This window comes from Silene latifolia, chromosome 1 (genome assembly GCF_048544455.1).
Source record: "Silene latifolia isolate original U9 population chromosome 1, ASM4854445v1, whole genome shotgun sequence".
In the NCBI taxonomy this organism is placed as follows: domain Eukaryota; kingdom Viridiplantae; phylum Streptophyta; class Magnoliopsida; order Caryophyllales; family Caryophyllaceae; genus Silene; species Silene latifolia.
The window spans coordinates 151,632,277-151,645,177 of NC_133526.1; the positions used below are offsets into that span (position 1 = coordinate 151,632,277).

At 38.9% G+C, this 12,901-nt stretch overlaps 1 protein-coding gene across 1 annotated transcript; it reads right to left on the reverse strand.

Moving 5' to 3' along the window:
* Positions 1-9,405: 9,405 nt before the first annotated feature.
* On the reverse strand, positions 9,406-12,625 carry LOC141658227 (uncharacterized). Its single transcript, XM_074465377.1, has 6 exons — positions 11,802-12,625; positions 11,642-11,732; positions 11,107-11,515; positions 10,710-10,995; positions 10,139-10,624; positions 9,406-10,039 (listed from the first exon to the last, which is right to left on the reverse strand). Exons 1-6 carry the CDS (start codon positions 12,623-12,625, stop codon positions 9,406-9,408), a joined length of 2,730 nt encoding a protein of 909 aa, XP_074321478.1.
* Between the last annotated feature and the right edge of the window lie 276 nt (positions 12,626-12,901).

Below are 12,901 nucleotides of genomic sequence, written 5' to 3' on the forward strand. Positions count from 1 at the left end.
TTCTGGGCATCCGTATCTATCGAGATAGATCACGACGGATGCTATCTCTCGGTCAGAGTCTTACATAGACAAAGTCCTAGAGAGATTCAAGATGACTAACTCCAAGAAGGGTTTTCTTCCTATGACTCCGGGGGTGCATTTGAGCCGCCTCGGGCACCGAGACACCGGAAGAGAAAGAGCGCATGACACGGATTCCTTATGCTTCGGCTATAGGATCAATCATGTATGCCATGATATGCACACGTCCGGGCGTGGCATATGCATTGAGTATGACAAGTCGATTCCAACAAAGACACCGGGTGAACCACATTGGTTGGTGTCAAGAACATTCTTAAGTACCTACGGAGGACTAAAGATTGGGCATTGACTTATGGAGGCTCTCAAACGCTATGCGCAACCGATTCTGTGATGCTAGCTTCCAAACGGATCGAGATGACTCGAAATCTCGGTCTGGATTCGTTTTTACTCTTAATGGCGCTGCATCAGTGGAAGAGTTCAAACAAATCTGTTACAAGAGATTCTACGACTGAGTCCGAGTACTATGCCGCGTCTGAAGCCACGAAGGAAGCGATATGGATGCGTCAATTCTTACATGGGCTCTCTGTAGTGCCTAGTTCGAATGACCCGATCACCATCTATTGCGACAATAGTGGTGCCATCTTCCAAGCTAAGGAGCCAAAGTCTAGCAACAAGTCTAGACATGTACAACGGAAAGCTCATCTAATCCGGGATTACGTGGAGCAAAAGGAAGTAGTGATAGAAAAGATTGCTACGACACAATAATATAGCAGATCCTCTCACTAAAGCATTACGACAAGATAAGCATGAAGGGCACGTCAATTCCATGGGAATAAAACGTGTTCCTAAGTTGTAGTACTCTTTGATGGATCAGATTCATTCGCTTTTGTACTCTATACGACATCATCGTTTTGATATTTTATATATATATTTTGTTTTTTCATGTGGATTTGTACGACAAATTTTGAACACCACAAAGTGAACTGAAAGAACATTATATTTTTCATCCTTAATTGCCCACATGAGCCGATAACTCGCAAATTATTTTGTGACGTTGGTTGATGGTGGGTTCAACGAGCCATAAGTCAACCGGTTGACTGACCAATCACAGAGGCGATTTATACGGATATTTCGTAGGACAAATTTGTGACATCGACGTGGAGTCCTAAATGTTTTATAACATTCGTTGCCCGGTCGTGGATAGGACTACCATGGTGATCCTAAGAGTCGATTCTTTGACTATCGCCTGTCTCTTGAGACTACGGCAGATTTTGGGTGACTTTGGTTTCTTTCTCACGGTCATCCGTAACAGGGGGCCAAGTAGATTTTTCTGGGTCATTTCATGTTGTGCTTAGATCGGAAAGAGTCGAGTTGAAGGAAATATTCAGCCTTTATCGGTACTCGATATTTCTCGGGGCCACTCGAGGAGTCAGAATCGAAATGCATGGCCATGCTCGGATACGGATTCGTTTTATCAGTTAAGTTACTCTCTAGTCGGGGAAACCACTCTAGATACAGATCGATTGTAAAATACGACCTTTGTGGATCCAGATCTGCAAATTGTTTTACATTGAGTGGGAGAAATTTTAAATGAATATGAGAATCGGTTATCGCACATACACTTGTACGGACAAGTGGGAGTTTGTTGGAGCTTGTGTCCTCCAGTTAGTGCGGATAACGTCATTGCACATGCACTTGTACGGACAAGTGGGAGCTTGTTGGGGTTGGTGTCCTTAACAGTTAGTGCAAGGACTTATAAACCTCTAAAAGGATCAAAGGGCATACTTTGGTATTATTATCAGTTGATCCACGTTTATCAATAACGGTTGGCTTGCTAGATAAGTTTGACGTTATTGTCATACAGATGGCGGTGATCAACTGGTCCCTAAACGTCACACCTATAGGATACGTTCGAGAGATGTGACGGTATGAAAACACTGTCATGTAGATGCCAAAATTGACTAACCAGTTAGTCCGAGTTATTTGACTAAGTAATTAGTCAAATATGTGATGTTGAGATATTGTATTTAATACGGATTAAATATCATGGGCTAAGGCGAATTAACCAGTTAATTCGTAAAATTAAATATACGTGATTTATATTTAATTAAATGTATATTAAAAATCATTATACAATACTTTTTTTTTGTCGGACACGTATTAATAATTCAGCTAACCCGTATTATTGGCTGATGCCTTAATTTCCGATAACCGATAACAGTTTATAATACAAACCCGTCATATACATTTTAGTATTTAACGAACCGGACCTCGAGTTAAAACCAAGAGGAAGTGGAAGCCCACTTCCCCTTGTGGGTCACGGTTCTCGGCCGAACAAGGAGAACAAAAGGAGACCTCCTCCTTCTGTTAAACCTAATCGTTCATTAGACAAATATTAGGGTTTTTGAAAGAGCATTCTTCTCTATCGAAACCGAGATCTCTCATCTCAACAAAAACTCACAACAGTTCTCCCTATATTGCAAGGCAATCGGAGAACACTGTTCTAGCACAAGGGCATATCTCGGACAAAGTCTTGGGTGCAACGGTTGGGAGGAAATCTGCTTAGATTTCTGTTCTTTACGCCGCAATTTAAAGGACCCGAGGTTGATTTCTATACACTTATCGTTTCTTTATGTTTTTCGTTTTATGACAATATTCACATGTAAATTTTGCGTTATAGTCCTACAATTAAAGGGGTAGTATACGGATATTAAACCTCACAATTCATTGATACCAATGTGTTAGAGGTCCTAGGCATAAGGTACCAAACTGAAATGTTCTTTGATGGTTTGGGGCTTGGAAAGCTATTCTATGCCCATGAGGAGACCTACCTTAGCCTTACCCAAGAGTTCTTGAGTAGCCTCCGCATCGTCACAAATACTCAGAGAACCGTTTGTATGGAATTTCGATTGTGCAATCGAGACCATAGACTAACCCTTGACCAATTTGCAAATATTTTTGGTCTTATTGTGCCAACGGAAAACACCGACAAACCCGCCGACTTTGATGTTGACCGCATTTGGAGGGCTATCTCCGGGAGGGACTTCATACATTTGAAACAATGCTATACCTTCGCAATTCAACATCCGGTGATTCGAATCACCGAACGCTTCATTACTGGCACTATCAATGGGATATTCGAACAAGATAGGTGCACTCTCCTTGACTTAAACTTTTTAGAGTCCTATCTAAATGTTCGAGGGACAAGGCCCTATAATTTCAACACTCCCCTTGAGATGCTTACAAGGTTCTTCGACTTTGCTCAAGGGAATTCCCAAATTAAAACCTTCGTGATGGGAGGTCTAATCACAATATTGGCTACCAATCTTTGTCCCGGGTTTAACCTTCATGGGACTTATGTGAAACTTAAGGGTAGCACCTTAATTGATGAGGAGTCCATCTTCAACCACCACCGGTGGTGTACCTACACTCAAACCGGGAGTGTGGAGTGGTTTACAAAAGGGTGATCTTGTATTATCCTCACGGGGTGGAATGTACCAACTACCGATCCAAGGTTGAGCCGGTACTCACCCACACCGAGCTACCTCCTCAACATTGAGATCTACCCCAACCCGCCTCAAAGAGAAGAAGCACCCCTCCAACCTTAACAACCTCATGGGATGCCGGTAAGGGGTAAGGTACCACCTTCTTATGTACCCATTCCACCATACCCCACTCCTTATATGCCATTCACACCACAAGTCCCCGATGCTCCAGATATGAATGATTTGATGAAGCTTATGAAACAAGTTGATCTTGGAGTATACGATGGAAGGGTCGACAACTATTAGGACCTTTATCCTCAATACTACCAAATGGCACAACAAGGGTATGTCGACCCTAATGGCCCTCGTCCATCTTGGGCTCAACCGCACCTTTTGTTCCCTAAACAAGGGAACCAAGACGGAAACTTTGGCGGTCAAGGTGGAGGATTCTATGGTCAAGGGGGAGGGAATGACCAAGGAGGTTCTAGCGGGTATGGATACCACAATGATGGTGATGATGACGAGTAAGAGATGCCTACCACACCATCTCCAATTGTATGATACTCTTCTTTCCCTATCTCTTATGTATAGTTGTATTGCATTCCAACTACCTTGCATTTAGTTTACACCTCACTTGCATTTGTATTATATTTCATATTGCATTCACATTAGTTAGTTCATATAGTATAGTTTGCATTGTAATATATCTCATATGATTCATATAGTTAGTTGCATTCATACCTAGACACTAATGACCCAACCTCATTTCTCCTATACTAGAAATAGTGCTTAAATCGGTTTGGGGAGGTTTGATCATAAGTGACCATAGCTTAATAGAAATCATGCATCTTATAGTATAGTTTAGATTGCATTCATTTATTATATATTCCATATAGAATTGCATTTAGTTAGAGCATACATTCATTCATATCATATCATTGCATTCATACTTTATTTCCATAAAATCAAAAATCCAAAAAAACATGTACTTTCTTTTTCATTCCTACTCCTACATGTACATTGATGACAATGTCCAAAATAAAGTGGGGGATAGAAATTTATATTCCAAAAATACAAAAAAAAATTGAAATTTTTTGAAAAATACAAAAACATGTCTTTTTATTTCATAAACATAAAAAACATAAAAATTTGAAAAATGCCAAAACCCAAAAACATGTTCATTTCCTTTATAGTGTAGTCTTGTGTATATATTGTGTTTGTATATATAGTGTTTGTTCATCCTTTTTCACATTGATCGACTACGCCACATCCGAGTCATGAGGATATTGAAGATCTCATGGTATGATCTTTTCAATCTCCTTTTTCCTCTTTATGTTAATGAGTATGTGGCTTTATTTTGATTGATGCGGTATAAACAATGTGATTATAGGATTGCATTTAGCTTATATGGCATATTAGTTGATAGAAGCATATGCATTAAAGTTGTATATATGTTAGTTGCATCTTGGCATGTAGTTGCATGGTTAGAAAATTTTTGTGAAAACATCTATTTGGGAAGCTTGACAAGTGTATATAAGGCCCTTGTAGATACTTTTTCTTCTTAAGACTTTGCTTGTTAGAATACTTGTAAAACACCCAAGGATGTGTCATACTAGTATCTTTTGACCCATGGATTAAGGCCTAGTCAAGAGTACCTTGTGGTGTGATAAGTGAATAATTTACATACTTTTACCCCTTAGATTAGCTCTATTTTATATGTATTATGCACTACCTTTAGTGTTTATGAGCTAATATTTACTTTCTAGTTCCATTTGTATGTTTTCTCATGTTTTGTAGGAAAATGAGCTAAAATGAGCCCAACTCTACTCTAGTACAAATACTAGAAGCATGAGCTAAGCTAAAGAAGAGATGATGGGCCAACATGGAAGATGTTCATGGACTTGCATGGATAAAATGATGGATTAATTTGAAGAATTACAAATGCAAAGTCAAGCCCAAGTATAAAATCAAGTGTTAAAGCCCAAGTAGAGAAGATGGGATAATGTCTTGGATGCTTAACTTTGGATTCTCATGGGATGCTAAATTGTGTGATTAACCAAAGGCTTAAAGATAGGATTAATGGCTCACATGGGATTTTCTAGGCAATTACTCAAGCAATTAAGAGAAAATATTTGGGGTTAACCCCTTGTATTTTCTCTAAGTTTCATCCCTCATTTCCTATATAAAGGGTGTAGACTCCAACACTTTTACACACCATCTTACATACACAATTGCTCATAATTCTCTCTAAGTTTAGTAGTTAGATTAGTTTAGTTATTATCTTAGCTTAGTTTAGATTTACTTTATGTTATAAACATTTCAATACAATTTCCATTCAAGTTATATTCCAAAGTTTCATTTCAAGTTATTTCATTACAAGCATTGTTCTTCCATTTCTAGTTCATTTCCATATTGCAAGGTAATTTCTATTTCTATTTTCATTATGTTTATCATTTTAATTATCATTAGTGTAGTTTACATTTTTTGTAATACCCCGTAATTTAATAATAATTAATTAGAATAATTTATGTAATTTAAATAATTAATTAATGAGATTTCTAATAATAGTTGCGAGAAAGACGGTAATTAAATAATAAAATAAGTAAGCAAGTCTGGAATTGGGTTTAGCTTGTGATAAGACCTTGGGCCGTATGATATAGATTTGGGCTGATTATATTAGGCCTAGTATGAGTAGTAGCCAGGATTTAAAGCGGGATTTAATAATAAAATAATAAATATAATTATAATTATAAATTGGTAATTCCTAATAATAATTATAAAAGGGCAATAGTTTTCTAATTGGCCTCATATACTCCCTAGACCTAGACTATAAATACTTAACAAACCTGAAAAATAATTCATAAATGAAGAGGAAGGAGATTTGGAAGACGAAAGAGGCAATTAGCGATAAAAGGTAAGACCGTCTCACAATTTAATGTATTGATTTTGTAACTAATATAACTCGTAAACTAGACAACCGAATGACGAACTAAGACAGTCACCCTGACCGTGGGTCACCAGGGTTTGACCGTATCTCCGTTTTAACCGTCGTTGACTGCCAGGGATGGGTGTTTGACCGACTATAAAAAAAGGTTGTTGTGGGTGGTTCTTTAACACGTTTTACATGATTTATAAACCTCTATTTTGGTCGTGACTAACCTAGGCCTAGTAACAGTGGTACTTGGTGATGAGTCGACTATGGTGGTGGTACTGGGGTGGTTATGGTGGTGGTTAGGCAGGAGTTCGTGTGGGAGAGCCGTGGTGGTTGGGTGGTTGTGCTGTGTGTTTGAACACGGGTTTCGAACCCCTACTAGACTAGTATTGACCTAGGCGAGGGTTGGCCGTGTTCTTGGTGGTTAGTCGATAACTTTGGGATGGTCGTTGGTGGTGGTCTGTGCGGTTGGTGGCCGGAGGAACGAGAAACAGGGGAAAACAGGGGAAAGGGGTATGCGTGTGTGCTGCTGTCGTTGTTGGGTGTTTCTGGTGGGGGTTAGATGGGTGGAGGGGAGTGTGAGGCTGCCTCTGAGATCCCCGTGGACCAGTGGTGGCAGTGGTGGTGGTCATATGTGGTGTAGGTTTGTGTGGAGGTCGGTAATGGGTTGTTTTAGCGGCGGGTTGAAGAGGGAGTTTATGTGTGTGTGTGTGTAGGGTAGCTAGGGCGTGAATTTGGAAGCTGTAGGGGACGGTTGGGATGGTGGTTGGAGGTCGTCGAGGGTCGTGGTGTTGCTGGCTGTTGGTGACGGGCTTCGGTGGTATGAGTGGTGGTCTGTGGTGTGGGAATGGTCGGGGTTAAAGAGGTTGGTTGAACACGGTTTCAATCGTGTATGGGGTCGTGTTGTTGCGTGGATATGACGTGGTTGGGTAGTGGGTTATATGGGTGTTTGGTCTTGAATTGTTTATTTATAATCGGGTTTTTAAGTTGGGTTTGACTCGGGCTTTTATTTGAGTCGGGTTTTAATATCGTGAACCTTAATAATAATAAATAATTAAATTGGTTAATGAATATAATTATAAATTATTAAATAATAATGGAAGGTAATAATTAGTAATTGATGGAAAATTATAATATTATGTTAGGTGACGATTTGTGGAAAAATTATAATCGGGTTCAGATTGCTTTAATTGTTTGAGCTGCTTAATTGGAATCGCTTGCCAGGTAGGAATTTCCTACTCAACTCGGGTTTTTATTATTAAGTGAATGGATGTTTAAATGTGACGGTTGATGAGACTAAGATGAACAATTGTGATTTATTATTGGAATAGAGTATTTGAGTATGTTAATTGTTGGTTGAGCAGTAAGACGGGATTGTCATTGAGTATTGGATTGTTGGAGAGTTGATTATTTCGTTGAGCATAACACGGAGGGTGTTACTGCCAGTTGTGCATAGCGAGCAATCAATTCGTCGATGAGCATAGTAAGTAATTACTACTGCCAGAGACAGTTGTGCATAGTAAGTAATTACTACTGCCAGGTGAGCATGGTACGCAAGTACTACTGCCAATTGAGCATAGCACGGTGTTAAGGGAGTTGTGCTACTGCCAGTGACGTAAGTGAATTGTACGGATGAAGTGATGAGAATTTGAAGTATGTTTATTTTGGTTGGATTATTATTATTGTTGTTTAGTTTATTCCTACTCAACCTCGTGGTTGACTGTGTATTCGTGAACACATGCGGTGAACCATAATGTGGAGCAGATTTGACAGGTACTAAAGATTAGCTGACTTGGGAGCTATGGGATGCGTGAGGACTTGGCCAATCTACCTAGAAGTCTAGACTACAGAGAAGATTTTAGCACTTTATTTATTTTCCGCTGCGAGTTGTATTTATTTTATATTAAGTTTAGTTGGTTAATTTGTAATAAATATGTAATCATTAAAGTTTTTATTTAAAGTACTTTGGTGAGTTGGACTTTGTTATCTACTACCTCGGGAAACCGAGATGGTAACAATCCTATTTATTTGGGAATGTCTAGCTAAAGGCTCCTGAATAAATGGGAGTGTTACAAAGTGGTATCAGAGCAAAACGATCCTCAGGTCTAACCAATGAACAATAATGAACATATGATGTGTCTAATAAAATGAACCTGGGTAGAAACTGTTAGGAGCCCACTTAAGGCTTGGAATGAGTTTGGGGCCCCTCGCACCAAACTTCTAGCCCTTTCAGTTTTGAACCGCTTCCCTTGAGAGATATTACAGAGTGGGGTAAGTTAAAATGAATATTGTTTATTTTGTCATAGGTGTTTTGGTTGCTTTGTTTGAATATTGTTTTCATTGATGACTGAGTTTACGGGACCTAACCTTGATGTTAAGGGGAGTGGAATGGATGAAATGAGGATTTGAGGTTGGATTGTTTTGATCATGAGCATGACAGTGATTATAAATTGATATTGATTATGTGGTTGGACGTTGTGTGATAGTAGAATCATGTCTAGTGATATGCGGTTATGTGAATCCCAAAGCCATGTTATTTAAAATATATTATGAAATGATTAAGCTTGTGATATGAATACTTTAGAGTATATACTAGTCGTGTGTAAAAGTTTATCGACCAAGTTTTGTTGATATAGGAGTAGGAGGGTGTTAATAAGGGCTTGTGACCTAGTTGAAAGGAACCTAGAGCTGAACTTTATTCCATCAGATTTTACCCCTATTTGATTTAGTTGCCATTTGACCTCCGTTCATCATAAAAGGTTGTAATTTTTATGAATGATAACTCAGTGAGTTAGTTTACCAATGCCATTGGTCTCATGTTTAAAAGTTATAAGGTTTGGGAGAAATAAATAATTTAGTGGACAGTCGTCAGAATATTTTTTTTTTTTTTTGCTAAAATTTAACAATTCTCATTAATGATCAAATATCCGCATTACAAACTACTCAATGATCACATATTTAGTGCTAGTATTACATCAAAAGCACTCTAGACAACCAAAGTTTATCATGATCATTGATAAACTTAGGACTCAAAACTCTAATTCTAGTATGGATAGCACGCCAAACTTGCTCAGCTATTAATTCAGGTCGTGAAACCTTAAAGAACAGCCTAGCCTCATTACGCTGGTTCCAGATCAGATACCAAGCTGCCAGAAGAATAGCAGTGGTCACCAGTTTCCTCAACCTGCTCCATCTCTTCTTCCTGATACACTGCAACTGATCAGTAGCATCTAGCCGAGCACCCAACTTCACAACTAGAGAACTATAGATCTTATGGCTGAATTTGCACTCTTGAAACAGATGGGCATGACTCTCAGTAGCAAGACCACAGATACAGCACTTGTTATCATTAGAGATCTGGAACTTAAATAACTTCTCCTTCAACATTAAAGCATGACTTGCAATAAGCCAGGCAATGAAGCAATGCTTAGGAGGAGACACAGCATTCCAAACAGACCTATGCCAGTCAACCACTGGTCTTTTATCTCTCAACCAAGAATAGCACGACTTCACAGAATAGTCACCAACACCTATACTCCAGACTCCATCAGAAAACCCTTCCTTGATAGTATCCTTAACGTGACAAACTTTCCTCCAATGCCAACTGGTATCAGAGGAATTATAGGATTGCCAGGACTGTCCCTTTAAGTACACATGATGCACCCACTGGACCTATAGCTTATCAGGCTTCACTGATAGCCACCAGACCAGTTTGCCAATGGTAGCAACATTCCAGATTGAACTGACTCTAAGACCAAGACCCCCTTCCTTCTGAGGAACACAAACCTTATGCCATGGAAGTAGAGGAGCTTTATTATGTTCAGTACTCCCTTCCCACAAAAAGTTCCTACAAATGGCATCAACTCTATTTATGACTCCTTTAGGCAGTACAAATAAAGAAGCCCAATAGCTAGACATGGTAGAGAGCACTGATTTAACAAGGACAAGCCTCCCTGCAAAAGAAAGTTTCTTAGCTCCAAGACACCTGATCCTCTCAACTATTTTATCAATGAGAACCCCACAGTCACTCTTTTTTAACCTACCTGCTGTTATAGGGACACCTAGATATTTAAAAGGCAGGGTGCCTTCTTTAATACCTGAAACAGACAAGATCTCCTTTTTAAGACCAGATGGCACACCATTGAAATAAGCACAGGACTTCTGTGGGTTCATCTTAAGCCCTGAAGCTCTGGAAAAAGGATTCATAAGCCCTCAGCAAGACCATAATAGACCGTGCATCCCCTTTACAGAATAATAGTAAATCAACTGCAAACATCAGATGAGTAAGCCTCATAGATTTGCAAAGGGAATGAAAATGAAATGGCAACTTCTCAGTAGCACAGTCAATAATTCTTGTGAAATATTCCATACACAGAGTGAAGAGTAGTGGGGACATAGGCTCACCTTGCCTCAGTCCTCTCTTACCAGGAAAGAAACCAAAGTTATCCCCATTAAGACTGAGAGTATAAGTAGCACTACTCACACATTCCATGATAAGCCTTCTAATAGAAGTTGGGAAATTAAAAGCATCAAGGATCTCAGCTAAAAAGTCCCAACTAACTGAGTCATAGGCTTTCATCAGATCCAGTTTAAACATACAACGAGCTGAGCAAGACTGTCTATTGTACAATCTCAGCAAATCTTAACACACCATTATATTTTCTAGTATACTTCTCCCTTTAATGAACCCTCCCTGATTCTTGCTAATCAACTCAGGCAAAACAAGAGCCAGTCTGTTGCACAAAATTTTGGAGATACACTTGTATATAACATTGTAGCAGGCAATGGGTGTGAATTGATGAACATAAGTAGGCATCTTGCATTTAGGTATCAGAGTAACAGTAGTAGCATTCAACTGCTTGAGAAGTTGACCAGAGTTAAAAATATCTTGAACAGCTGCACAGATTTCATCACCAATAACTGTCCAGGAATCCTTGAAGAAAGCACTTGAATAACCATCAGGTCCAGGTGCTTTATGATCAGGGATTGAAAAAATGGCTGCTTTAATCTCCTGATCAGTCACAGGGAGTACAAGAATATCCTGAAGACCAGCATCACACACCCTTCCTCTCTTAATAATCTGAAAGTTAACTTTGTCAGTGTGGACAGCAGTCCCCAAGAGCTCCTTGTAATACTTTAAAAAAGCTTATTTAACAGCCTGGGGTGCAGAATGTTCCTGTCCCTTAGAATCTTTCACAAATAGGACCTGATTCCTAAGAACACGACTCCTTATGACTCCATGAAAATACTTTGAGTTATAATCTCCATCTTTACTCCATGCTAATTTGGTTTTCAGACTGAGAAAAGAAGTACAGTCAGCTTGTAATTTCTTGTACTTCTCAGCAGCTTAATATTCCATAGCCAACATCTGCTGATTACTAGGATCATCAATGAGCTTGGTCTGAATGGCCTCAAGATTCCTTAAAGCCAAAGCAGCAGCATTTTCAATATCAACAAAATGATCTTTGTTAAACTGTCTTAGATGAACCTTCAAACTTTTTAATTTTCTAACCACTTGAAACATCTTAGTACCCTGACAATGCACAGTCCACCAGGCAGTTAAATTTGGAATAAAACTCTTATCCTTACCCCACATGTTGTAATATTTAAAAGGCCTCTTGAAATTATCAGACTGATCAGAGCTCTTAATAATGCATGGAGTGTGATCAAAAGTTCCTTCAGGAAGAAAATGGGCATACAGGGAAGGCATCTTCTGACTCCACTCACTGTTGATAAGTACTCTGTCTAGTCTACTGAAAACTCTGGTGCTTGCTTCCTGTTTGTTATTCCAAGTATAATAGGCCCCTTGGGAAGGGCTATCAACAAGACCACAAGCATCCAAACAACTCTGAAACTCATCAATCTCTGCATCAGTACTAGAACCACCAAGCCTCTCAGAGTGAGATAACACACAATTAAAATCTCCAGCTGCCATCCAAGGCCCATTAATGATAGATGCAAAGTTGATAAGCTGATTCCATAAACTTCTTCTATCCACAAGGTCATTAAAAGCATAAACCATAGAGACAAAAAACTGAGTGGTAGAAGCAACTTCAGTAACTTTCATATTGATGCATTGAGCAGAAAAATCATAGAAATCAAGAATAAAAATAGCTGGATTCCAGAGTATCCAAACTCTACCCCCTTTGTGCCAACTATTATTAGTAGCTATACTCCAACCATCAACCATTAAGCTATTTATAATATTTAGAGACAAGGCCTTAACCTTTGTCTCAAGGAGCCCAAACAAACCTACCTTACAACTCATACAATGAAAATCCTAACTACTACCCTAATTTTTCCCACCAAAATCACCACACCCAATATCAACAATTGTTCGTCCTAATTGCATGGGAAAAACCGGTTGCTCTCTCTTCACGATTAAGAGAATTGTTCTCATTTTTTAGGATGATAATTATGCTCAAAAACCTCTTCCCCTCTCTAATTCTCAACATAAATTCTTTAT

Coding starts and splice junctions, on each gene's coding strand:
- LOC141658227 (XM_074465377.1), bottom strand. CDS start 12,625: ATGGTTGATGGTTGGAGTATAGCTACTAATAATAGTTGGCACAAAGGG. Junction 11,516..11,641: donor GTCGTGTTCTTAGGAATCAG/GTCCTATTTGTG, acceptor GTTAACTTTCAG/ATTATTAAGAGAGGAAGGGT. Junction 10,040..10,138: donor ACCATTGGCAAACTGGTCTG/GTGGCTATCAGT, acceptor CTCTGATACCAG/TTGGCATTGGAGGAAAGTTT.